The sequence below is a fragment of the Diuraphis noxia genome, unplaced genomic scaffold (assembly GCF_037042655.1).
Source record: "Diuraphis noxia isolate RWA-SAM2 unplaced genomic scaffold, SU_Dnox_SAM2 contig0002, whole genome shotgun sequence".
Taxonomy (NCBI): Eukaryota; Metazoa; Arthropoda; class Insecta; order Hemiptera; family Aphididae; genus Diuraphis; species Diuraphis noxia.
This window is the reverse complement of record NW_028301712.1, coordinates 73,534,559-73,562,491: the sequence shown is the minus strand read 5'-3', so window position 1 is coordinate 73,562,491 and position 27,933 is coordinate 73,534,559. Positions and strand designations below refer to the sequence as shown.

At 26.5% G+C, this 27,933-nt stretch overlaps 3 protein-coding genes and 1 long non-coding RNA gene across 12 annotated transcripts; 1 reads left to right on the top strand and 3 right to left on the bottom strand.

Annotated features, from left to right (window-relative positions):
• Positions 1–1,592: 1,592 nt before the first annotated feature.
• Positions 1,593–18,042, bottom strand: syd (JNK-interacting protein syd). Of its 8 annotated transcripts, XM_089218958.1 has the most exons (26): positions 17,407–18,042; positions 16,285–16,405; positions 14,567–14,756; positions 14,346–14,502; positions 13,856–14,049; positions 13,688–13,782; positions 13,471–13,506; positions 13,265–13,303; positions 11,894–11,911; positions 11,697–11,811; positions 10,211–10,355; positions 9,874–10,055; positions 9,484–9,678; positions 8,827–9,064; positions 8,326–8,514; positions 8,069–8,246; positions 7,680–7,910; positions 7,474–7,587; positions 6,496–6,655; positions 6,215–6,434; positions 5,977–6,148; positions 5,781–5,894; positions 5,512–5,676; positions 5,010–5,141; positions 4,808–4,927; positions 1,593–2,454 (listed from the first exon to the last, which is right to left on the bottom strand). In XM_089218958.1, exons 1-25 carry the CDS (start codon positions 17,698–17,700, stop codon positions 4,842–4,844), a joined length of 3,780 nt encoding a protein of 1,259 aa, XP_089075084.1. In that variant the 5' UTR covers positions 17,701–18,042; the 3' UTR covers positions 1,593–2,454; positions 4,808–4,841. The 8 variants fall into 8 exon arrangements, with proteins under 8 accessions (XP_089075084.1, XP_089075080.1, XP_089075081.1 ...); XM_089218954.1 differs by lacking the exon at positions 4,808–4,927 and having other exon boundaries at positions 7,474–7,584; positions 17,407–18,041; XM_089218955.1 differs by lacking the exon at positions 4,808–4,927 and having other exon boundaries at positions 8,827–9,058; positions 17,407–18,041.
• Positions 18,043–20,551: 2,509 nt separating this feature from the next.
• Positions 20,552–24,085, bottom strand: Atac2 (Ada2a-containing complex component 2). Its single transcript, XM_015522042.2, has 10 exons — positions 23,936–24,085; positions 23,569–23,824; positions 23,327–23,505; positions 23,090–23,245; positions 22,508–22,609; positions 22,157–22,442; positions 21,970–22,082; positions 21,340–21,545; positions 21,083–21,264; positions 20,552–21,016 (listed from the first exon to the last, which is right to left on the bottom strand). Exons 2-10 carry the CDS (start codon positions 23,755–23,757, stop codon positions 20,822–20,824), a joined length of 1,608 nt encoding a protein of 535 aa, XP_015377528.1. The 5' UTR covers positions 23,758–23,824; positions 23,936–24,085; the 3' UTR covers positions 20,552–20,821.
• A 180-nt stretch (positions 24,086–24,265) lies between these two features.
• LOC107171787 (uncharacterized) lies at positions 24,266–25,178 on the bottom strand. Its single transcript, XR_001506336.2, has 2 exons — positions 24,764–25,178; positions 24,266–24,679 (listed from the first exon to the last, which is right to left on the bottom strand). It is a non-coding gene; the product is annotated as an uncharacterized LOC107171787 (long non-coding RNA).
• A 905-nt stretch (positions 25,179–26,083) lies between these two features.
• Positions 26,084–27,538, top strand: LOC107162926 (stromal cell-derived factor 2). Of its 2 annotated transcripts, XM_015510093.2 has the most exons (5): positions 26,084–26,277; positions 26,382–26,464; positions 26,531–26,726; positions 26,789–27,010; positions 27,156–27,538. In XM_015510093.2, the coding sequence occupies exons 2-5, from the start codon at positions 26,392–26,394 to the stop codon at positions 27,328–27,330; spliced, it is 666 nt and encodes a 221-aa protein (XP_015365579.1). In that variant the 5' UTR covers positions 26,084–26,277; positions 26,382–26,391; the 3' UTR covers positions 27,331–27,538. The 2 variants fall into 2 exon arrangements, with proteins under 2 accessions (XP_015365579.1, XP_015365578.1); XM_015510092.2 differs by having other exon boundaries at positions 26,084–26,464.
• Positions 27,539–27,933: the final 395 nt, after the last annotated feature.

Genomic DNA, 27,933 nt, shown 5'->3' with positions numbered 1-27,933 from the left:
TAGGGGGGGTAAAAATCGCCTGTTAGGGTAGGCGAATTTTACCTCAGGTGATTTTTACCCACTAGGTAAAATTTATAGGGGGGGTAAAAATCGCCTGTTAGTGTAGGCGAATTTTACCTCAGGTGATTTTTACCCACTAGGTAAAATTTATAGGGGGGTAAAAATCGCCTGTTACGGTAGGGGAATTTTACCTCAGGCGATTTTTACCCACTAGGTAAAATTTATAGGGGGGTAAAATGTATAGGGGGTATAATTCGCCGGTGACACCGGTCATTACGATTTGATTTTAATCATATAAATAATTGTGCATTCGTGGCTCGTGCATTATTTTAGGCTTCAGCAAGGCGCAGGCCAATTGTAACATTCTAAAAGTAAGGGGTGCAACCGCATACCCTGCCACCCCCCCCCCCCAAATCACGCCCCTGATTAGGCATATCGTAATTTGTGAAGTTTGTATTTTAGAGGCAACGTAAATGTTAAAAAAAAAATCAAACATTTTAACTATACGTCATGATACATCTTTGGTCTGAATAAATCGTAGATAGTAGATGCCAGTTCAAAATTCGCTAAATGGGAAGGAAAATGTTAGTACGGTGCATGATAAACTTAATTTAATTTACTATCATGGTATAGTGTAGTAGTGCTCAATGCTCACTAACTATAATAGTATACCTATTTATACCTACATGGATAATTTTTCTAACATCGTTTTTTTTATTTTCATTGGTTACATATATCCATTATTATATAGGTCATTCAAATCTAAAATGGCGAGTCAACATTTTTTCATTTAATGTTATTAAATATTGGATTAAAATTATGACGAATATTTCTCGAAAATGGAGTCTAATTGAGTCTTGACCGAGTACAGATTTTTATTCATTAAATTTGATTAATAATTATACAACTAGGTAATAGTGAACTGATTTTATAATAAGTAGGTACATTAATATTATATTTTAGAATCGATGGTAAAACATTTGGGTTTTTTTTATACTTATCATTGCCATACGAAGTGTGTTCAAAAAGTATGAGGACAATAATGTTATTATTACAGATAATCTACTCAAGATAACATTTTAAATTATAAATAGATTTATTCCCCACGTATTATATAGTAAGTATTTCAAACAAAACCGGGTCACTATCTAAGCTCAATTTATTGTTGCACATAGTAAAATCCAGTCCATTAACGAAGAACGTATGTGTTATTTGTGCATAGAGCTTTGTTTGAGACTTACAGAAGAATACAACGAAAACGTACGCAATGATTAAAAATTTAAAAGTGCTTTTGGGGATGATTCATTTAGTTGTTCGGTGACTTCGAGTGGTTTAAACGTTTCAAAGACGGTCGACAGTCCTCTGAAGATGTTTCACGTTCTGAAAAACCGTTGACATCAGAAAAGATTATGATTTGAAGAAAATCACTAATATGTATACCTGATGGACAAATGATCGATCAGGTAGGTATACAATAAAGACGTATTCTAGGTATTACACCAAAATTAAAGTGTCTTTAGACCTCGGTTAAACCAGAAAAAAAGACCTCGCAACTTGCGTAACAGAAGATTATAAAAATATACACAATAAAATAAAACTAAAAAGCCGGTATCTTATTGGTTTAATTAATATCATATTATCCAAAACACATTTTTTTTTAGATAAAAATAACGTATTTAAAACTTAACAAACAAAATTGAAAAGACAAAAAAAATTTATCTTATTTATTTTTTCTTACACGAATAATAAATCACTAATAATATTTAAAACAATAATTACACAACAGCAAATATTAAAAAGTTTACATACAAATTTAAAATAATACAGTTAAGGGTTTATTGTATTTCTATACTCTATATTTATACAGCATACAAATGAGCTAAAATAATTTTTTTTTGTTAAAATAAAATTGTTAAAGATACATATTATAATTATATATATATATATATATATATATTCTTGATTTGACTAAAATGTTTATACAACAATGTAAAAAAAAAATTATGTAAATAATAATTAAGCCTAAAATGTATTAAAAAAAATTATATATTGTCCAATAAAAAAATCAACAAACAACAGTTAGTTATAAAAAAAACCTCAGAAATGTACTAAATGAGTTATAAATCACAGCACAATATAACATAATGTAAATAATAATATAACAGATAGGGATAATAAATAAGGTAACAAAAGCAATAGTTAGTAATAAAATGATATACAGGAAGAATCAGGTATAGGGTTCGATTCAATTCAGTTTAAAACATTAAATATATCATATTGAGAAATGGCACTTTATATGAACAAAATATAAGAAAAAAATCCTATCTTACTAAATTGTACTATTTAGTAAATCTGCATTTAATCTTGCTTTGCTTTTAGCTTCTGCATGAACTCCCCAGATAAATAATTGATTTTTTTCTGTCCGCTCAAAGTAGTCACCATCTCCTTGTTCATCTAAAAACCATTAAAAAAAAAAAAAATTAACACTTATAAATAAAAATAAGTTTAACTGCAAACATATTAGTTAAAAAAAACACACACATTTTAATCAGTATTGTAGGTGATTTCCATCATGGACCAAGATAGACCTTAGTCGATGATTTATGTGTTAAACATAATTAACATTTTTGTAGGAATAAAAGTTATTTTCATACTTATATTGATTTAAAAGGTACACAGATCATCTTATTGTATTATTATAAATATATACTATTATTTAAATACACTGTATACGTTACTGGATGATTCACTTAACATACTCATTGTGCTGTATATAAGAATAATGGATATTTTAAAGAATCAACCTGTATGATATACAGTATATGTCAGAAGTTTTTTTTATAGCTTTTAGTGTCATTATTCAGTTATAATGCTTTTAAAATAATTTCACATGCTATCAGATAAACAATAGGTAGCTTATTGAGGAAAAAAATTGTGATCTGCAAGGCTGAACAGTAAAGTTAATATCGAAAAATATGATTTAAGTAAATTTAAAAATATCAATATGTAATCTTGTTTGGTATAAATTTTATAATAAGTTGAGGATTTGAGAAGTGAATATAACTTAAAAATGTATAGAGTTAACTTTTAATTAAATGATAAAGTATACTAAAGGAAAACTTAATATAAATAGATCGATCTTATGTGTAAATGTAAAATAAAATATATTTGTTGTATCTATCCATTAGATAATAACACAGAATTCAGAAAAAAAATCCTACAATCAAATTTGTACAGTTGTAAAAATTTAAGTATGAATTAAATTAAACGATTAAAAATACTTCAGGCAATGAGCAAACATTATATGTATAATCGTGTAATGTAAATAGAAAAAGTTGGTCAATTTTAAATATAATTAAAAAAATGTTTGATTTTCTTATATTTTCTACATATTTTTGTTCTATAGATAATAAAATGGTTTAACTCTATTATGGGTATATGTTTTCCAGAACTTCAACTAATAACTTATCATTTTTATATGGTTAGGCTATGTTGAGGCTATTATTACTAGAAATAATTTTATTAATAATTGTGAACCTATATGAAGTAGCTTTTAATAGGATAAATAACGTATATTTATTTCCAGGACAACAAATGTGCTTATTTCGTTAACTATCATGTTACCATCGGCGACTCTAAATTAATATGGTTTTATATTAATTATTTGCACTAAAGTGATGGGGTAACAAATATCATTAAGATTTTTTTGGCATAATTAACTTTTATTTTTATCTAATGTTTTTTTAAAATAGAATAGTATATACTAGTTTGGTGAAATGACATGAAAAATATACTTGGCTTACTAATAATACATATTGAGTTACATGGTATTAGGGATGGGCATGAAATCCGAATATCTGAATTATCCGAATATCCGGATATCCAAATCCGGATTTGAATCAAATTCTTATACGGATTTCCCGAATTATCCGGATTTATGGATTTGCTTTTTATGTGACTTCAGACTTACAAATATTTTTAATGTATGGTAAAACAAATTATTTTATTATAATGAAAATTTAAAAAAATGTTATATTATATCAAAGTTCGGATCATAATAATCGTTTGAAATGTATACATTTCAAATAGACAAGTATAGTGTATACCCAATCTTTACTGCATGACCTTCGGATGGTTATTGAAAAAGGTTTTTTGAAGATAAGTTAAATTTATCTTACGACAATAATTGTTATCGATTTAATTGTTTACTAGGACATGTTCTTTTACAGTAAATTATCAAATAAAAATTATCGAAAAATATCAAGTGGAGAGTGGAGACATATTTGTAGGAATAGTATTTCTGTTGCATCAAACATGTTAAAATTGAGTAATTTTACTATAATAATTTTACTTGAATAATCCGGATAATCCGTGAAATCCGGATTTACTAAATCCGAATAATTCGGATTTTTGAAATCCGGATATGCCCACCACTACATGGCATTACCTATAAACTCTATTTATTGGAAATTTATGCTAATGGTATTTTAGATAAATAACAGTAACCATATTTAAATACTAGAATAGACATAGTTTGTCTAAAATTCTTCTAAAGAATTGAGCAGACATTTAATTGTTTTTCAAAACACAAAATATCAATTAATCTAGTTTAACTATGTTTGATTAAATAACTCTTATTAAAATAAACAATGGTTTTTATGAATAAGACATAATAGATTAAAATTATTTAATTCTATAACTATTAGTGCTCATAAAAATATGACAATATTTTAAGACAGAAGTCAAGAAGTTGAACCACATCAGTATAAATAGAGAAAATCAAAGCTAAACCGATAATTATAAATACCATTTTAATATTTGAGGGAAATTTTTATAACTTTTTAGCAATTGTCCTGTTGAATAATTCTAGACAACATAGACCAAGCGAGCAAATGGCAAGTTGCATCATTCGTTTCTTCCCCATCGGCTACAGACAAAACATTTTAAATATTTTTGTTCCTACAAATCTTTTTATTTTAAATAGAAATGATTTTCAATAATATATTTACCAGATCTAAAATCTATATAACCTTCACCACCAGCAATAATCAAAGTGGATGTCAAATGTTCAGCATCAGGTACACTTTCAACAATTGGATCGTCTTGTTGAATAGAAGACGCTGCTGAAAAACCTCCAGATCCTATAATAAAAAGAAAATTATAATGTATAATAAATTCAAATTCTATATTACAGATGATATGATACATTTAGTAATAAGTCTATTCACTTTATTATTGATACACACTCCAGTCTCCTACAGATAAAATTGTTTGTTTTATAAAAAGTGAAATTGTCAAGTTATTCATTAATCATTAGTATTAAGACTGAGATGATAAATTAATTTTAATCTCTATAATTATTTATAAAATTTAGAAGTTATAAATTAGCAACATCATAAAACCCTAGTATAGATATATCTATGAATAAAAACTATTCCCATAGAGTGGCCAATAATTATTAAGAATAATATTTTAAAAATTTCAGAAATTTGTTTACAACTAATAATTTACCTGGTACAGAAACAAAAAACTTTACTGAATCTCTAAACCCATGTACAGACAGTTGAGCGTGGGCCATTGAGCAATATGGTATGAAACTACTTGGTGTTATCTCTTGAGTTTTTGGTTCTGAATATACTTTTACTTCTTTATTAATTGGAAAACCTAATAAACCTTCTAAACATGAAAAAGTATATATATATATATATATATATATATTAGGAAAAAATGTAATAATTGTTGTCATTATTAGTAATGTTAGGTAAATAAATATATCTTACTATCTAAAAGTGGGACTGATATAACTACACCAATTCCAGTGCCAATCCATAGCCTGTTAGAAGCAACTAACATTGCTGTAATCCTAATACACGATAGTTGTGGTTTATCAGATCCTGTTGATGACAATTTTTTAATCATAATTAATTCAATAAAAAAATTATTCTGTTAATTACTTTATTACGAAACAAGATTTACCTAGCATTTTGATAATAAATGGTTGTACATCAACATCTTGTAAATGGTTATAATTATATGCATGATAAAGTCTTATTGTTGAGTCAAGCCGAATTGATACCCAAACTCCATCTCCTACCCAAACCATGGTGCGAACTTTACTTTCTTTATGAGGATGTGCTTCTATTGTATGCTAAATTATATATAATTATTTATTTTAATCCCATCATATTATGCCATAAGTTATTATTATACATACAATAACAACTAATGAACGTGGATGAATAATATGCACTTTATTTTTATAACCACACCAAACACGTTTGCTGTTAACAGATACTAGGCATCGAGCTGCATTTTGAGGAGGCCCTAATGTCACGCTATAATATTTGCTTAAGTCCCATCGACCATCATCATCACGCCGAAATACAACTACTGTTCCGTTAGCCAAAGCACATAAAACACGACCATCAACATAACTAAAAATAAAATAATATCAAATCAAATATTCCGATTTTAATACAAATAAAATGTCCTTACATAATACTCAACACAGCATCTTTTAATTTTACTGAGTGTAAACACCGCTTCCACTGGGATTTAGCAGAATGTACAAATATACAACCATTTTCAAATCCTAACCAGACAGTAGGTAAGACACTTGACATTTTATCTAGATCTTCATTAGCTATTTCGTTTTCTAAAATAAAATATAATATTAAATAATACTATAATATACAATTTTAACTAGAGATAATTAAGGAATAATTTGACGTACAACTTGACATTATACTTTAATTAATAACTAAAAAAAAAAAAAAATTGAAACACAACCACACCAATACTTAAATTATATTGACTATTAACTTTCACAATCACCAATTAGTATAAAGCTCGCAAAGCCTAAACCATATAGACAGTACATTAAAATTAATTTATCATGATAATATATTTCATTTATCATTTAGTACAAATAACATGATGAAACGACACAAACATTTACTCGAAACTCTATTAATTATTAATATTTAAAAGCAATTTCAATAATATAACTACCAACCTAAAAGTTTATAGTAATTAAAACTTGAAATATAAAAGCATATTATGAATACTCTACTGTATACTGTTATCTCAATAGAATACTTAAAACTGTTTTACTTCATATAGAAATGTTTGAAATACATTGAAAATCGGTGACAATAATAAAATACATGTTAACATATTTTGACAAATAAAGAAGATAATGTGTTTCTAAATTACTAAAATAGCTATAGTTGTATTGTGAAAACCAGATTTAAAATTCAATATTTTTAACTAATTATTTTCTAATTTCTTTTCTAATGAGTTCAATTGTATTATTACTTTTTGTTTAAAAATGGAGTATTTAGTAATAATTTAAATTATTTCTATCATAAAATAAAACTATAAGATTCTTTTTATTCATGAGATAAAAGTAATATATATTTTCAATAAATAGCAAATACAAAAAATTGAAAATTTTGTTTAGAAGTAAATTACCATTCAGAGGGTCAGATATTCCATCCTTTATGATACCTTCTTTCAATAGGCTAGGTCTTCTTGATATTTCACAGCTATATCTATCTGGTTGAATAGAATCTGATATGCTATCTTCTAAGAGCAAAATACAAACAATAGCACAACACAACAAGCAGCAAATTCAGGCGTAAAAAATAAAAGCCATTGTAGAAATAATAGATACTTACCATCATCAATCTTATCTGAGTTTATGTCGTTTAATAATTCATCTGCTTTATGATTATCATCTAAATAAGTTTCTTCACTACCAGCTGCACAACTAACAAACATAATTTTGCCAATTTCAACATCTGATTTTTTATCTTTTGGTAATTGTTTGTCTTCTTCTGTAACCTCTTCAGTTTGCTCAGGCTCACAATTTATAACATCATTATCCATATAATCACTTTCTAAAGCCCCTATAAAATATTATAAAACACTATTATTGTGAATGTTATGATTACAAAAAGTCGAGAGTACAAGGTAAAAAGAGATTTAGCCTAGGGTACATACATAATACATAAATATATATATATATATTTCATACTCCTAATATATACAAATAGATTATATTTACCTGATACTGAAGCAATACAACCAATATGAGCTTGACATGAAATATGAAATGTCTCTAACACAATATCAGGTTTATTAGCATCAATAATGACTACTTTAGTATTATTATTAGTTGTAGTACATATCCAAATAAGTGACGATAGCACTAGTTCTGATTCAATATTTGATCTACTATTTTCCTAAAAAAATCAAATTAATAAATTTAATTAGAAATAGGGATTTAGTAGTCAGGTATATACTAGTGAAACAAAATAGTACTTTTAACTCTTCGTCTAATTTTTTCATTTCTAAGCTTTCATCAATTCTATCTTCAACTTCTGTGTTTTTACTAATGGGTTCTTCCATATTATTATTATTACTATTATTATAAAATACACTGGCTCCAACAATTTCCCCTCCATCTTTGGTAACACCTCCACTAAGATTAACTCCTGTAGCGCACCACATCTGAAGTAACCAAAAATGTTTTATTTAATATTAAAATAATAATACAATAAAAAAAATTTTTACATAAATTAGATATACCACTGACACATTATACAAATTTTAGTTATTTATATTCAGGGAATTAAGTATAAAAATAAATCTAATAAAATATAGAATGAATCACAGACAAAGTAACATTGATAGATTAAATCATACATTTTAGGTACGCAATTACTCAACACTGCCATTAAATCAAATAAAAATATCAGCGTAATAATATTAATATTATGTAACTTTTAATATTTTACAAGATCAAATTAAATTAATATTTACCTTCATTCCAGGTTCAGTATCAGCAAGCGGTGAGCAACAATTTACTAGAACTGGAACTGGATAGTTTGTACTTGGGCTACTAGATTGCTGTGGCATACTTAAATGAGGTCTTCCATTTGAAGGATCAGCTGGCATACTCCAACCATAAGCTTGTAACCAGCTTTCTTCTCTGGGAATATGAGTACGTATTCTACCAAAATGTACACGTCGATCAGGACGCTTAGATTTGTCACTAAAACTAAATATAATTAAGCAAAGTTCATTAAAATAATAGAAAGTAGTACATAAAATTTCTCTAGGACCAACCTAATCAAATTTCTTTTTGGACGTGTGGATATTTTACATATTTTATATGATAAAGTTCAAATGTTTATGCCGAGATATTGTTTGAATAGAATTATAAAAATAATATTCCAATCTGTAACCGAATATTAATACCAATATTATAGAATAAATAAAATAATGATTATTATCCCGAAAATTGTAATGAGAAAATACATAAATAGTTAAAAAATAAAAAATGTTGTGATTCTCAGCAATGATCATAGACATTATTTTTAACTCAATATAAATGTATTTTATGTTTTGTTAGTAAACCCATTAGCCATGCAAAAGATTAGTCCTCGAGAAATACAAATTTAATAATAAAATACATACATATCATCTTCATATCGACTATATCTTCCTCCTTCTATCATACTACGTCTTTTCATTATGCTAGGGGGGCCAACTTGATGGGATGATGGATCGTAATGAATTGATCTTGGGCGCGCAACTACGCCTCCTCCGCTATTTCCACTTCCAAGTCCAGTATCGATTGGTTTGACACTGGTTCCAAATAAGTTGCTAAAACTGTATAAGAGATATTTTATCTTAATATAGTGATGAAATAAATATAAAATAATATAATATACAAAGCTACTGGATTATACCAAAATCAAGTTATTTGTGCAAATTCATATTTTAATTGATTGATTTGTCTTATGTGCGATAGATAATGAAGCACTCTCTTTACACCATTCAGAAACCAAATAATTAATCACTTACAGTCTCCACACACCCTGTTTTTTTTTCTCGTTTGGCTCTAATCGAATGGCCCGAACAGTTTCTTGCCAACGAAGTGATTCTTCTAAATCCATTAGTTGTTCTTTGAATTTATTTCGTTCTAAAATAACTCTCGCCATTTCAACACGAGTAAATCTTTTACGTTCTGCATATGATTTTTCTTCCTAAAATTTTAGTTAAACATTTCATCAAAATTTTATATTTATTAATAATAATACTAGTTATATATATATATAACCTAAATTATATTTTTCTAGTAGTTGTAAGAATTAATTTTTAAACATTCAAAATAAATAATAAATAATATTTAATTAATTACATCAGAATCAGATTTGTTCAATTTGAGCTGTTCTAATTCTTGCTTTGTTTTTTTAAATTCTTCCTCAACTTCAGATGCTTTCTGAGCCAAACGAACATTTAGTGTTTGCAATGCTTTTAACTCTTCACGTAAAATATGTTGCTCGCTAATTTAATTCAAATTAAATAAAAACAATAGTAAAAATGTAAATATTTCAACATTTAATTTTATGATTATATTTATACTAGAGTTTTCTAAAGTACCTAACTGTTTTTTGACTGGAAATTAATGTCCATTAATAAATAAAAGTGTAATAATTTAATCTAACTAATTATAAAATTAACATTAATGAATATTGTTTTCATGGTCTATAAGAAAAAAATCCTATGCAAATTCAATAGTATTTTGTATTGATGACATCAGGAAATCATTTCCATTAATCATTAAACAAGTAATATTAATTATGAATAATTGATATATAGGATGATTGATTTATCATAAAACACTAATTATTTCAAAAAGGATTGACTTTTTTCAAAATATTTTTTTACATGGTTTAAGTTGTTAAAAAACCAATGTTTTTATTAAAAAATTATGTTTTTAAATATTTTTTATCCTTATCATTTTTTAAGTTTTTTACTTTTTTGAATGACAACATAGAGTTTTAATTTCATATTCCAAAGCAGAATATTTTTCTAAGTATTTTGATACATAGAAATCGAATTTGGGGCTAGTAGTTTCTGAGTTATAAGTATTTAAAGTTTAGACAAGTGGATTAGTGGACAAACAATTTGCGGGGTAACCCCGTACCACTCCACTCTGCCAATCAAAACTTTAAATACTTATAACTCATAAACTACTAGCCCTAAATTCGATTTATATGCATCAAAATACTTAGAAAAATATTCTGATTTGGCATATGAAATTAAAACTCTATGTTGTCATTCAAAAAAGTAAAAAAACTTAAAAAAATGATAAGGATATAAATATTTAAAAATATAATTTTTTAATAAAAACGTTGGGTTTTTAACAACTTGAAACCATGTAAAAATAGTTCGAAAAAAGTCAATACTTTTTGAAATAATGAGTGTTTTATGATGAATCAATCACCCTGTATATATATGATGATCTGAAACTCATTTAGTTAAAAATCTGATTTTTGGTCATGTATAGTTCTTACTTCTATAATGGATGGTTCATTATCTCCTAAACATAATGTAAATTATTTAAAATTGAACTTAATATTTTTTTTTTCCAATAAGGTATAAGAAACGTATATACATAACATTTTTTAAGAATAGTTCTTAATTAGACAAAGGGTCCGACTTTTTTTTATTTATCAAATGTTTTATAACTATAAACCATTTTTGATAAATAAAAAAAAATACACTTTTAGTTCTTAATTTTTTGGGAAGAAAATATTTTTAAAACCTTAAAAATAAATGTGAATAACAACAGTGCAAATTACTTTTAAAATAATAAAAAAAAAAAATAATAATAATAATACCTTGTAAGTTCATCAACTTTAATAATAAGATCATCTTTAACAATATTGAGAGCATTTTTTGTGGCCAATAGTTCAGTATTTTCTTTAATGAGATTTTCAACTTCCTTTCCCATACCTTTAAATTGTTAAATAAAAATAAAAAGTTAGTATAAATTAAAATATAAAATCAAGAAATTGTTAGTTGATGTTAGTCTTACCGAAAAAGTTATCATTAACTGTTTTATGATTTCAGACGGACACAAGAGCATATTGTTTGAGTTACAGCAGCAAAAACATACGAAATAAGTTATATTTAGTTAAATATAATTTGTTATATTAAACAAAAGTTTTATATACAAAAAACTTTTTAAGTATTAGTCTTATATAACATTAATGCATAAATTGAAGGTTAATTATTAGGGAACAGGTTTAAGACATTAGTTTATTTTCTCGTTCCCTAATAAATAATAATGAGTGTTTTTTTTAAAACGAATTTAAAAGGACGCAACACCACATATTTTGTGTCTATCTTACAAGTATGTAACATAGCAAATTTATGCTAAGCAGATCACGTTTAACTCTGTTAGTTTAAAAATTAGAGTAAATTGACCTATTAAAAAACTTGATGTTAAGAACATCATTTGTGTTTGTAAGTGGGTTTTTTTACAATAACTTAGTTTTTAGTGAGTTATGAGATTTTTTAATTTATGCTTTTTTTATATACGCGTAACTTGCTACAAAATTGAACCATCATAAAAACCCACATACAAACACAAATAATATTCTTAACATCAGGTTTCAGAATAGATCAATTCACTCTAATTTTGAAACTAATGGAGCTAAAAGTGATCTGCTGAGTGTAAATTTACCATGTTATGCACTTGTAAGACGGAGACAACAAATGGTTGTGTAACTTCTTTTTAAAAATAATTTTTAATTTTATACATGCGAGAAAGCTAAATAATATGGCGCAATCATTTAAGTAAAACAATTTAATTATAAGTATAAATATAGTATTTGATACATTGAGAGAAAAGTAATATACACAAATAGGTTGATGATTGGTATTAAAATTAAAAAAGTTTCTAAATTGTTATTACAAAAAGTGTAAAACTAAAAGGAGTACCTAGTTGAACGCACATGTTTAAGTAAATTAGCTTCCAAAATATTATTAATTAATCCAATTATATTTTAATTTAATACTTTTACTTGAAATAAAATATTAAATTATTTCTCTTTGGTAATACAAATAGTTTTTTACCAACTCAAATACATACAGCATCAATAATATTGCTTTTCCATTTCCAAAGTATAATGAATTCATGGCATGGTAGTTTTTTATGCATGCAAAATAAGATATTTGTTTATAATTCACTAAAGTTATAATAGCTTAGCTTTCTGAGACTGAGCTTTGGGTGGCTCATCAACCAAGTGTAAAATGATTGGACATGCTTAATGAAAAAAATTTCGTAGACAAAACTAGTTGCATTTTTAAAATCTATATGAATTTAATTTTTTTGTTTTGTTTTTTACATACACAAGCATGAATTAAAAGTTATGTAAAATAGAAACTAGAAGAGATTTCATACCTATCAAGAGTGAAGTTTCTGGTTCAGTCTCACTGCTGACTGTCGATGAAAAATTATGTAAAAAAGAACATGCAAAAAAATAATAATAACAATAAATGCTGAGCGTTCTAAATAAAGTATAATTTTTAAAAAGCAGAACTAGAAAGGCCTTAAAAATAAGTTTTCATTTAATCAAAGCATAGAACAATAACGATAATATTTCATACCAGATGAAGCATAATCTCCAGGATGTACCCAATTTCCTGAAACACATATAAGACTGTAAAATTGTAAAATTGTTAAAATAATAATATATTAAAATTGTAAAATATATATTTATAAATAAATTGGGAAAATCAAAAAATAATTTATTAATAAATTACAATTCAAAAATTAAACTAAATTAAGGATGAAAACAAAACAATTTAATAATATAGTGCCTACCAGTAATTTCTGGTACTTCTTCTGAGTCAATTTGCACCTCATGGTCTTGGAAGCTGAATTCTTGATATAAAACATTAGTGGCAGGTCTCTGTTCTCTACAAAATTAGTATAAATTGAATGAAATATAATTTTGGTCAAATATTTTTATTTAATGTTACTCAATATTACCTTTGTGTATGACTACGTCCACTAAGTGACATGACTGAATTTTTGGGAGTCGCTTCTATTTCTTCTACTATTTCTGGGACTTCATCAGGGCTGCTGTCATCAGCTTTACTTATTGAATTTAAAGTTTCAGACCAACCTCTTTCAGATATTTGATCAACACGTAAACGTGATTCTGCCTCAGAAGTTTCAAGTTCCTACAGTGAATTAATAAAATTATTAAGAAAATAGTGGTTAAGTAAATATCAAAGTTCAATCAAATATTAAACTTTCTCCTCCCACCAAATTCCAGATACTAGCCACTTAAAGTCACTATATTATACATGCTTCTCATTTTATGATATATTATTATGTGTTAACAATTAAATTAAAGTTTGTGACAGTTAAAAATATTATATTTTCATTGCTTATAATACTATAAATTTAAAATCTATAACTGAAATATATTTATGATTAAAAAAAAAAACCATATTAAGTATGTCTTATTACTTACTTGGTTTTGTAATTCATTTTTCAGACTAGAATTGGAATGCATACTTCCTGGTGGAGAATTAGATATAACTAATGGATATTCATTGGATCCATCAATAGACTTTAGGGTAGAAGGACTCTCAAGGGAACTAAACCCAAATGAAACTGGTCCAGAAGATCTGAATAAGAAAATAATGGTATTAGTTGAAGTAAATTAAATATTTGTAGACGTTTTGATTATACCGATTCATATGTGCCATGCTCATAAAAGGCATACGTATACTTCTAGGATTATCCATTCGATCACCGGAACCCATTAAAATTTTTGTACGCTCTATGTGATCCATGTGTGTTTTAAATAATTCTGTATATCGTTCATGTAATTTTGTGTACTCTTGTTTCATATCTTGTTCTTTTTCTTCTAATCTATAAACTAATATCAGAAACATATATAAGTTAAATTTCTTTCAATGTTTAATTTTAATGTTATACAATATTAAAATTGCAAGTCAAAATAATATGCATCTTAGTTAAAACTAACTTTGTTTAGTTTGATAATTAAATGCTTTCATTGAAAAGTGTAAATATATAAATTTAAAACAGAATATTATAAGAAGCTTTAAGGGCATAGACAGACTTAGTGAGATAAACAAAAAATACCTCCTAAACCAAATTTTTCCTATTATAGTATTACTATTTTAGTAACAGTTTTTAATTATTTTATTTATAATATCTCAAATCAAAGGTTTTAATACTTTTTATTCTAGGATTTGGGACAAAATTAAATATAAATAAATAATTTTTAATTATTGTAATATATATATTAAATTATAATACTTGATACATAACGGGTGCATACAATGACAATTTGAGAGATTCATATTTTTAGATTATTCATCCTCCTTCTGAGAGCCGTTTAAAATTTATTTATGGGCTACAATTTTGGGAGACCCCTGCCTTAAATGACTAATTTCTCTGGATGAGAATCTTTACATTATAGATATTTATAGAATTACAGCCAGGGTCTTCTTTTACAAATAATTCTCATATATACATAAAATGTTACACTAAAACACGAAAATCAGGTAAATAGCGACAATCTTTAGATACTGTTTTCCTACCCGAGTATACTGAACATATTGTTAATTCCAAGCATTAAGCATTTACCAACATTTAAATACTTAAATAAATAGCTTTATGAATGAGTTGAAATTTATCAATGCCCATAGTTATTATTTATCAGTGGTCAAATTAAGTTGTAACCACAATTTTTTAATTTTAAACTAATTATAAGAACAATATTCAAACAGTTTTAGTTTTTTAAATGTCAATTTGATTCTTATAATTGATTATTTTATATACAAATATGCAAAAATGAAATTATATAGAGAAAAATTGGTTTTAATACTTCTCTATCCCTATATTTGAGTACAAATGTCTAACCTAACCTGTAAAAGAGGCACAGGTTTGAAAATGTTTAACTTTTTTGCTTATTACTTATATACTATATTTTTTTAATTAACAAATTTAAGCTAGTTAAACTATTTTTATTTTATCTAACCTCTTATATCTAAATACTATGAATAATCAAAAAAACAAATTTAATTTATGAACACCAATAGTAATAATAATTTAAGATGATTAAATAATTTTCAAAACAAATCAAAAATGTATTAATATTGTAGTTTATTAAAATGAGACATAAAAGCTATAAATAATAAAATGTATGGTTTAACTTTAGATAACTGATACATTAAATAAGATACCGATAAAAACTTCATTAGTAATGTATATTACTATGATTACCAAATTGTCCATGGCATATTAAAAATGTATTTATAACAAAATCATGAATTCTAAGTAAAACTACAAAGTACACACAATAGTTTATGTATAAATGTATGTTTATTAATACTTACTATCTAAAATGTTAAAATACCAATATTGAGTCAAGAACTTACCGTGGTCTGAAGCATTTTTTGATTTTAATTCTAACATTCTAACAATTGATTCTAAACTCTCTATTTTACTTTGATAATCTTTTTTCTCATCTTCAATATAGTCTTCCATTTCAAGAAGTTTCTAAAAAAAAAAGGGTTGATAATTAATATTTTTCTTAGTTTTCTTAGTTTTTCAGGTACACAGTGGGTGAACAAATTAAAATTATCCTATATTAATCTTACCTAAAAAAAGAAAAAAACATTATTTCTTACATTAATATCAATTTTAAACACCTTAGCACATACATAATAGCCTGTTAGTTAGTACTAACCAGTACCCACTTAAGATGTTATAAATAGAAGCTACATATTACTAAAGATATTATATATGTGTTATGTTTATACAATTAGGTATACTTGAAATTAATGAAATGATGGATCCACAAATATTTAGGTGTATTAAATTCTACAGGGCAAAAATTGTTAACATAGATAGAACTTAAAAGGAAAGAATCAAGCTTTCATGTATGGTTTGGAGGATATAATAGCTGTTTTAAGTTATAATTGTAAGTACTATAATAGTACTTATAAAATTAACCAAACTTCAAGAAAAATTTTTTTAAAGATTTGACGACAATTTATGTTACTATAAAAATTATATTATATGAATAATAGAACTATTCAAAGGCTAGGTACATCAATTAGTGTATAATTGAATATATTATTAAATTTGTCTAATATATGTTAGTTGTATAAAAAAATCAATAAATGACAACTTTACATTTGTCAATATCAAATAGCCTAGTCATTATATATATATACAATATTCTAAAAGAAAAATATTTTGCTATCCTTCAAAAAGGTCATAGATCACTATTACTATTATCATGTATAATGTTAATTTAACTATGTATCCAATCAAGCGTTTATTCATTCAATTGCTATGAAATCTGAGCCAAACAGCAATTTGTAATTACATTGTATTAGTTAGGAATTAATTTATAGGTATGAATAAAATATTGAATAATGAAATAAATACATTATCTGTTGAAATGAATTCTTATTCTCATAAAAATTGAATGAAATCTTTACATATTTGTGCACTTAAATAAAACTCTAATAATATAACTTATGCATAGGTACCTGTTCTGCAGATTTTCGTAGTTGTTTTTCTCTCTCATATTGAGTAACTAATTGTTCGTTGTCTTCTCGAAGTAGTTCAACTTCTACCTCATGTTCTTGATTTTCTGTATGGGAAAGATCCAAACATTCTAACACGTTAACAACCAGTGGCATCAAGTTTTTCACAACTTCTTCATCATATTTGGATATCATTTTTTCGAATTCCTGATAAATACTACCAGCTAGTGACTGTACTTTTTCAGACATAACGACATGGGTGTCGTCTTGAGTTCCGTAAACTACTTCTTGAGCCATTTAATATGAATATTGTCAAATAGTTAGAAAGTCCAAATTTTAGGAAATCTATTCTTCATTTATAAGAGTATAATTATTGTCATACGATGACACATAGATAATCGGCATTATAAAACATAATATTACAATATGTAGATTATTAATACAATTATTAATTAATTAAAATGTATAAAACATCAAAATTGTGTATTGAAAACTACTTAGTACCTTGCTAGTAGCCACAAAATTACTAATTACAATGGAAATTAAAACATTTCAATGCTACAGATTACGGACTACAGCATAAATTATTTGATCTAATACGGTAACTAGTAAGACGGAAGTCGTAGTAGTAGTAAAGTTGTACTGTTGTAATATGGACTCGGGGTTAATTGATTACAACGCATTGATAATGGCGTTGCAAATAATAAACAGATGCTTACAGTGTAGCCGAAAAATATTTGGCTTTGAGGAATAACTGCGCAGTTCATTTGCACAATTTAAGATATTCTGTTAGGGACGTGTTAGGTTTGCATGATTCGCATATACAAAAATAGAATTATTTGTATAAAGTTATTTTAAATCGTGCCATGTTGGTTCAACCACAGAACAATAGATGTTGGTTCAACACGACTTTACCTTTGAAACTGAAAATCAAAGTTTTAAATATTATTGTGTGAACAAAAATCCACACAACCTTGCCACTTCGTATACGATTAGTAAATATTATTCGCTCCCTATAATAGGTTTACTCGCTTACTCAGACTAAGGTTATAATAATTGATGAAAGTATGGAACATTACTACATTAGGTTCATGTGATGCATTTACTTTAACAATATCTATATCGCTATAACTATTATTACATATTAGTATATAAATAATTTTCATCTTGCCCAGGTGGGGATTTTATTTAATTTAAAATATCTATGGTCACATAAAAGTCAAAGTATCATTTGACTTGATTTATCACACTAATATAATCTCAACACTGTATCCAACGATAAATCTTATATTACCTTCAACTTTAATCTTCTCACACGGAGTAATCAAACTATAGATACCTTATTCTCAGAAAAGTATTTTGGGATATTGTAAAATTTTTTGTGCCCATGGTTCGACCGAAAAAAGATTGAAAGAACTATGTACACGAATCCAAAATGATGAAATAAATGTTGAAGACTTCCTAAAAGCGATTGCTCATAACATCAGAAAGCGCTGTAATGACTAGGTAATATTATAATTACATTACTTTTTACGGTACCTAATATACAATATATATTTATATTACCAATTTTTTATAAAATGACAACTTTTAAAATAATATACAATATTAATTTTACTTATATTATATAATTTATAACATACCTAATAGTACGGTACTACTGGGGATTTTTTTTCCGCAATTCGATTCAAACGTATCGTCAGCAGTTATAATATACTTGTCTATGGTCAGCAGAGACGATAACTTCATTCTAACCTGCGTTGTCGACGTACAATTTAAGTTCACCAAAATGCCAATATTTTTAACCATCTTCAACGTATTTTTCGATGTTTAGCCAAGCGTTCGTTCTTCTGTTCAATGCTTACAGTTTAGACATACCGCATATCCTCCCTGGTTGTACTTGTTTGGTCCACATAGTAGCGACCACTTTTATGCCTTGTTTACACGTGACGACTGACGAGTACCTACTCGACCGTGTCACTCGTTATGATGCTCGGTCTCGGTAGTCTCACTCGGCCCACCGAATATAAACTGTTTCTATTCACTCGCCCGCTTATTTTACTCGTCCGATTACTAGGCCGAGTACTGGTTCCTTGGGTTCACACTGGACAGTGCTCGGCCGAGTACTCGTCACGTGTAAACAAGGCATTAGATTCTGAACGAAGTAATGAATGTATTGATTTTACAGTGATGTGTTTTTTTTTTTTGTCTGTGTACAGCATAACTAGTCGAAATAACGCTTCAATTTCAAACTTTGGGGGTGGTTTTCGATGTAAAAGTGAATATCCTTGGTGCATTATAGAGGTCAAAAGTAAACATTATCCAACAGTCTTCAAAAAAATCAAGAAAAACAAAAAAAAAATGACAGAAAAACGGGAATTTTCCCGTATATAGAGAAAACTCGAAGCATGATTATAGGAAAAATTTTTAGTGCGTTTAAATTTTAAATTTTTACGAAATAGCGTAACGATAACGATTTATCCTCAAACGATTTTAAATATTTGTTATTATTCAAAAAGTATAAGTCGTAGATACTTGAACATTTTACCAGGTATTTAGATTGGTATTTTCTTTTACATGATTTAATTTTCAAAATATTTTGACTTTTTTTGAGATATTTATAGACAACTGAAATTTTCAATTTTTCTGAAAATTTTTTCTTGAAGTGTCGATTAAATTATTTTGGCCCTACCAAAATACTTGAAAATTTAATACTAAGTTTCTCATAAGTTATTCTTATAGTGATTAAAAAATTATAAGAAATAAGGATGCACGCACAATTTTTTTTTATTAGCATTTGTAGTTCAATTATTGACAAAAATTCGTCAAAACCATGAATATTTGGAAATTATTTTGTAGTTCAAAATTCTTAAAATTGTTCGGTATTTATATCTAAGGTTAAAAAATTCAACACTAAGTTGTACATAAGTTTTGCTTCAAATAACTATAGAGACAATTTGAAGCGTCATTATAGGAAAAATGTTTTGAGCGTTTGAGTTTTAAATTTTTATGTAATCATATATATGTATATCAGTATATCTATGATAATATAAGCTATTATGAATTATGATAACTACATGCAATGATTTTGGAAAAATTGATTAACCATGCCTTATTCAAAATGCGTCAAAAACTGATGTTAAAAAAATAAATTTTAATACAATTTTTTATTATTAATATAAAATAGAATATTTACTATAGTAATAGTTTATTTTCTAGTATGAATGATTTTTATTCAATTAATTATCATTAATTATGATTTAAAATACAAATATATTTTAGCAAACTTAATAAATAATAAAATACTCAAGGTATACTGTATAAAAACGTCAGTTTTATGTAAAAAATATTTTCATAAATATTAACAAACTTGTCAGAAGATTGCAAATAAATAACAATACCTTTTAAGCAGTATGTATTAACTTAATTTGGTATTTAAAGTACTGCGTAAACGAATAAAAAAAGCATGCTTAGACATTTCTGAATCTGCAGGAATATAATTTTCATAAAAGTTTTGCACAAATTCTTCAATTTTGAATCCAAACTTTTGATATAGTATCATAGCTGGATTATTCACGGAGACATGTAAAGTTATATCTCTGGTCATGCAAGTCTAAAAAAATATAAATTAAAATACAATATGTAGTAAATTTTTCTGTATAAATTTTTAATAAAATACCTGAATTAAATGGTATATCATAAATTTAGCAATACCACAATTAGTCCAATGAGGACGAGTGAACAAAAATGTTATATAATTTTCATTTGTACTTATGTCTGGAACCATGAAACCAAAACCAATTATCAAGTTTTTGTATAACGCGATGACGCTGAAGTCAGGGTATAATAAACTTTCAGTCACTAAATAAAAACATTTTTTTTTTTTTTAATTTATCAAATACATATTATTTATCACCAAACCATAGGATTGCTTACAATCAATTCCGGCCCAGAAAAACTGCCTTGCCAACGCATTTACTGATTTTATGTGTTTTGCACGAACATAACTGTAGTCAATTGATTGAATTTCATTAGTCTTAGGCAATCCATTTTTTTGTCTAAAATGTTCTTTTAATTCATTCAACATTCTTAACCACAGAGGTTTAGTCTCCAAATCTCTGAATATGTATGGTTTTAAACACCTTTACAATATTAAGCAAATAATTAAAATTAATAGTAATTTTCTGTTATTTCATGATCCTCACAACGCGAAGAAAAAAATCACTAAGATAATTCTGTTCAAGATATCATAAATAATGTATCTATGATGTTATCATGAGTTGTTAGTATACTTGTTTATGGTCACAATACTACATTAAGAATATTGTTATCAAAAATTTATTTTAAGCATTTCACATTTGGTTATGTGGAGTTAAATTTTAAAACTAGAGTCAATTAACCTATTATAAAGTTTAAAGATTTTTTAATATTTCCATTTTAAACCAAGTTATAAGTGCGTAAAATGTTACAATTAAACCATGATAATAGGCAAATATAAGTTATAAGTTACTTTAAAATAAAAGTATAATTTTATCAAATAATGATATAAAATGTGATAAGTATTACCTATGGGTGTAAGGACTAATAATAGTTTTAGGTTTTGAACCACAAAGAAGATCTCTCAACAATAAAGGTCCTGGATTTTCAACCTGTTCAATAAATTGTTCTTTTGACTTGCTCTACATCAATAATAACAAAAAATAATTGTTAAAATCAATATACAATGGTTACAAATTATTATTACATGAAATACCTGATACCGATTAAATATGTTTATATACTGTTCAGATGCTAGTTGAAAATTTGTCACAATGGCTGGATTGTCAGCTGATAATTTACATATATTGTGAGATGATTTAGATTTAATTTTACAGTCACTTTTTACAATCTTAATTGTCTCTAAAGGTTGAGAAACAGAATCAGTAAATGAATTATTAAGAAAAAGTATTTTCTTAGTTTCAGTTTCATCCGTTTTTGTAGGTGAAATTGTGGTTTCAGCTTCAATTTTATTTTCTTTGCATTTTATATGATCTTGTTTTCTAAAAAAAAAAATATGTATAAAATAACAGGTAATCCATAAATACTTTAAAAAATTTATCATTACTCGTTTAGATTGTGTTCTGTAGAAAAATCTAAATTTGGGAACAATTTATTCATGTCACTGTCAATATCCATGGGTAAAAATACTTTTGGTGGTGTACATTCTCTTGAAACACAAAATTTTTCTTTTATAATATAATTTAATTAAATATAATTGCATAATTTTTTATCATTCAATTTTATTTATATTAAAAACTCCACTAATATAATTTAAACACAAAGTTATTTAATACGGTTTAAACCAAAAGAAGACAACAATTTTCAGAATAAGGATTTTATTTAGAAAACAACAACTAAATATTGAAATCTAATGTATCTTTATATATTTAATAATTGTTGAAACTAATTATAGAAACAGAGTTTAAATTAAAAAATAAATGTATTTCTAAAAACTTGGGTGATTGTACCCATAATGTTGGTACAATAAAACTGAAACACTTTCACAACCTGCTGATTTGAAACTTCTACCTAACTTATAGATATCACTATTCAGTTATTCTTACTTTGAGTACCTTTTAATGTAGCATTAGTAAATTGTTAAAATTAATCATTAAATATTAAATGCTATAATGATAATAACAATTACCTTGGAGTAATATCACATTGATTGCAATCATTTAAAATATTAGGTACATAATCGTCAGAAGAATTAATACTATCTTTCGATATATTTGTTGATTGTACATAATTTATTTGAGTATTTTGATTTTTTTGATTTTCTAATAATGCATCTTTTAATAATCTAATGAAAAATAATAAAGTTATATTTTATAGTTTTAAAATAGTACTATTTATGTCACACATTTTATTACTAAAAACTTACTCTGTTGTAACATCAATGGCATATAAGCTACAACTAGATAACTCATTATTTACATTTATTTTCTCTAAGTTAGTAATTGTTTTTGAAACATCTGATGATATAGAATCTGATATTAATGATTTATTAATTGCATCAAAATCATCATTATCTACTATGGAGGTATTACTCTTTTGATCATACTAAAAAACAAATATATTATTTCTAGGAATTTTTTGATAATATAATTTGTATTTCAGACTTACTTCACTTATTTTTTTGATTGGCAAACAATAATCATGTTCTTTTTCAAACCACTTGTTGAATCTTACAATTGCGTTTTTTCGTTTAGCTCTTAAACGTTTCATTATTGAACCACGGTTTCTACTTGATTTCTTGTGCAAATGCAAGTAATTGGTAAAACTACTTGTGTTAATGGTCAACTCCATATTCATTTTGTTTGTGACAATAATAGAAAAAAATGTTTAATCTCCACATAAGTCTAGTATGGAACGTTTCACACTAGATCATAATGTTTAACAAAAAATAACGAAACAAATAAAATCAATATAAAGTGTATTGAATGAAGTCCTTAGGCAATAACCAAACATAAAATTGAATAATAATACTAACTAAAAATCAATTGAGTCGTTTCAGATATTTTGAAGATACTTAAAACGTTGTCAATAGGTTTTTCTTTCAAGTCTTCTAAGATAAGTGTTAGACTTTTCTTTCAAACGTACTTCAAATAAGTTCAAAAATTTTTAATATTAATTTTTAAAATTTATCGTATTTAGATGTAGAGAAGCACATGTAAAGAATAATATACTTATTATCAGTTAACACAATAATTGTGATAATATTATCATAATATTTGAACACCATTATCATAGAACAGTATATTATCAGCATTCAGCTTGCGGGCTATAGATTTACTATAATTATCATCAGCTATATCCGTCATCCGTGCTCTGAGTACATAGTCATACTGACATACTATACTATTTATTTTTTTTAGTATATACATCATAGATATTAAAGAATGGATAGGCCCTTTGAGCTTATCATACGGGAATGAATATGAAATTATTTTGAGGTTATAGAGGTCTTAACACAAATAGATAACAGAATTTGAGTATTCTGCACCCATATTAATATAGCCATGTATCTTTTTTTGACTGTCCATTTCAACATAACGTCTTATGCACATTTCGTCAATGACTAAATTGCAGTAAAGTGGACGATCTTGCAGTACTAAAAATATAACAATCATTTGTGAAGTGATTTCCACAAACATATTGCCAATCACCAATTTCTTGCAACCCGAACCCTAATGCTGATGCCCATTTTTTCCTTTTTTCCAAATTCTTAGGAAATCTAACCATCATAATTATTAATTAATTAACATTAAATATCTGATATTACTAATTTAAAATAACCCATAAGGGACTATGATCCTACCTATGAAATGGTAAATCTTTGTTGTCTTTAGATGAAACATTACACACTTTGCAAATATGAACCATAGTAAGTTCTAATATAAATATTCAGTTTGGATTTTGGACTTAAATGGAGTAAATTAGTCAAATTATGCAATAACTAGGTAACATCCAACAGGTTCAATTAATACAATTAAATTTATATTATAATAAAATATACATATTACATTTATAATAATTATTATTTTATTATAATTTATAAATTCAAATATCTATTATCAGTATTATCTATGCGTCCAGCAATGATAATAATCACAAAATATAATTTATGATAAGACCTCTGCCAGAAAGAGAGGTAATGATAAAAATCTGTCTTTCTCTCTTCCCCATTCCGGCACACTTCCCTCTATTCGATTAATATAGCAATGGCCTATCCATTCTTTAATATCTATGATATACATCCGCCATCAGGGCATTCATGGACTTTTGAAATACCACGGATCACACTACCATGATCCTAGAAGAATATAATAATATATCCATGCCACGGACTACACTGAGATTATAATTGACGAACAATCTATCATCAGTAGACACGAATGTTCAAAAGACAAAACATTGTCGTGCGGAGGGTCGCAATGGGCACTGAGAGTTTATAACGCCATTTGAATGGCGTCATCTCTTAGAGTGAGATGTCAGATGATGATTAAAGCTAATACTTTAGATAAATATTATATAATAGCAGGCCTGTACAGAATAATTATTCTGTGATATTAGTATTTAAAGGTTTTATGACGTATCTTTAATTGTAAAATATGCAAAAGTGACGATAGATGAAATCACCGTTACCGCTGAAAAAATTCATTGGCCATTGTTAAGAGTTTGGGTGATCGTCCCCGACCCCCACTGACTATGTATATTGCCATTTCCTCTCACTGAACTATTTGGATTATTATTTAGTTCAATGTTTCCATTCAATTCAAAATTTCATTACACATTTATATCTTAGTCCGTGGTGGATAATATAAAGATTAAAGTCATGCATTTTGGACATACGTATTTTCTACGATTTTAAACGTGGCCACGTACGGCAGTACGGCACGAACCATTTCGATCGGTTTAAATGTTAAAAGTTAAAAATAAAATTTTTCAATTTTTGGTATCAGTGTAGTATACTAGCTGCACACTAGGACTAGCACGGTTTCAGCTGATAATGCTCGTGGTTACCATAAGTGGTTATATTAATCAGTGATGGTTACAAACACGGTAACAGATTTCCTTCCATTTCATCTATTACAATATTACAACTCAACGATCTATTCTGTGAGTTGTATCCGGCCGGTATCAGTCATTCAGTTTTCACTTTTTCAGTCATATATCTCCATTCACCGCAGTATCAGATAAAAAAATCTATGTATTGAGTGATGTGTTTAATTTGAATTCGTTGATTTTGACGTTTTGGTCGTAGAGTAACTAAACCCAGTCAACTTAATAGTTTTGTGTTCAATAAATCATATTTGTACTGTTTTTAAAGAGGTAATTTAAATATTTTCTGGTTTTACATATATTCAATCACTAGAGACTTACCATCTAGCCTCTACTATCTTATACATATATTTTTAACTGTGTTATACAATTAGGTATAATATTATGTTGGACATATCTTTAAGTAAAGCATATTTATTGTGCTGTGCAATATTAGTATTCATTCGATGGACAGAAAGTAAGTTTCTAATTAAGAACTGTGAATGTCCGTAATTATTAATTTCCGAACATTTTTAACTAATAGGTAAAAATGTGGAGTACGTAACTTGTGGAACTGTTGCAAAGTTGTACAATATTGACCTAAAAGTAAGGTTGCATTCACATGATGTTAAATATGGGGCAGGCAGTGGTCAGCAATCTGTAACCGGAACCGATTTATCAGAAGATATTAATTCACATTGGGAAATTAAAGCTCAAACTGGAAAACATTGTAAAAGAGGGTAAACTATTATTAATCTAAAAGTTTTTTGTTATAAATGTACTATTGTATTTAACATTTTAGTGAGCCTATTAAATGTGGAAGTATAATTAGATTCACCCATTTAACCACCAAAAAGAACCTTCATTCACATTTATTCAGTTCTCCTTTATCTGGTAACCAAGAAGTATCTGCATATGGTAATGACGGAGAAGGAGATACTGGTGACCACTGGTATGCAGATTGCAGTGGAGACTATTGGGAAAGAGATGATGATATTCGATTAAAACATGTAGATACTGGATCGTGAGTTAAAAAAAATTATAAATGTATAACTTATTTTTAATTCACGTTGGAGATTATAAATTGTACCTAAAAGAGATAACAACTTAATTGTTTCAAGTGAATAATATTGTCAAAGTTATCAATGATTTAAACAATACATTTTCAGATATTTAATGGCTTCAAGTTTATCATATGGTCGACCAATTAATGGACAAAAAGAGATTGCTGCCGTAAAAAACCCAGGACCATTTTCAACTCATTGGCGGGTCAAAGAAGGCATATTTATCCATAAAGACGAACCAAATGATTTTCATTCAGATTACCTACATACAGAACTATAATATTGTTCCATTTAAGTATTGAATTCTCAATTATTTTATAATTTTGTACATTCATTAAGTACTACACACTGTTTATAGCAGAAAACACAATTAAATATGGTTTCCTTAAAATCTAAAATAATTTATAATAACAAGGTTTATTGTGATTTATATTGTTTATTATTGTAAAAGTATTATGTAAAAAAATAATACATATATACTAAAATAATTTTCTTTAAAAAAATTTTCCAACCTTAATTTTAATTGTACATACACTTATGTTTAAAGTTAAAGGTGGATACTGATAACTAATTTTTCTATAATTGTGTTGATTCTTGTATTTTGTTTGTGTAATGTATACTAAATAAACTTAATTTAGATGTTTGAGTAGATATAAATAACAATTTTCAAGAATTGAATTAAAAAAAAATATATAGTAATAATAAAAATATGAACTTAATATTAAAAACAATTTTATAAATATATAAACTCAAATCTTATTTTAACACTCCACCTTCAATTAAAATTATATACATTATGATTACTATTATGAGTTTATTCACTTACTGATTATTAGTAACTTAAAATTATTTTTTCATAAATTATTGACAGTTTACTTGTAGT

Coding starts and splice junctions, on each gene's coding strand:
- Atac2 (XM_015522042.2), bottom strand. CDS start 23,757: ATGAATATGGAGTTGACCATTAACACAAGTAGTTTTACCAATTACTTG. Junction 22,083..22,156: donor ACATATTTAATCGGTATCAG/GTATTTCATGTA, acceptor TTATTGATGTAG/AGCAAGTCAAAAGAACAATT. Junction 21,546..21,969: donor ATTAGTCCTTACACCCATAG/GTAATACTTATC, acceptor AATATTGTAAAG/GTGTTTAAAACCATACATAT.
- syd (XM_089218953.1), bottom strand. CDS start 17,700: ATGGCTCAAGAAGTAGTTTACGGAACTCAAGACGACACCCATGTCGTT. Junction 14,757..16,284: donor AAAAAATGCTTCAGACCACG/GTAAGTTCTTGA, acceptor TTCTGATATTAG/TTTATAGATTAGAAGAAAAA. Junction 13,304..13,470: donor TGGAGATTATGCTTCATCTG/GTATGAAATATT, acceptor TTTCATCGACAG/TCAGCAGTGAGACTGAACCA.
- LOC107162926 (XM_015510093.2), top strand. CDS start 26,392: ATGTTGGACATATCTTTAAGTAAAGCATATTTATTGTGCTGTGCAATA. Junction 26,465..26,530: donor ATTCATTCGATGGACAGAAA/GTAAGTTTCTAA, acceptor TTTAACTAATAG/GTAAAAATGTGGAGTACGTA. Junction 26,727..26,788: donor GGAAAACATTGTAAAAGAGG/GTAAACTATTAT, acceptor TTAACATTTTAG/TGAGCCTATTAAATGTGGAA.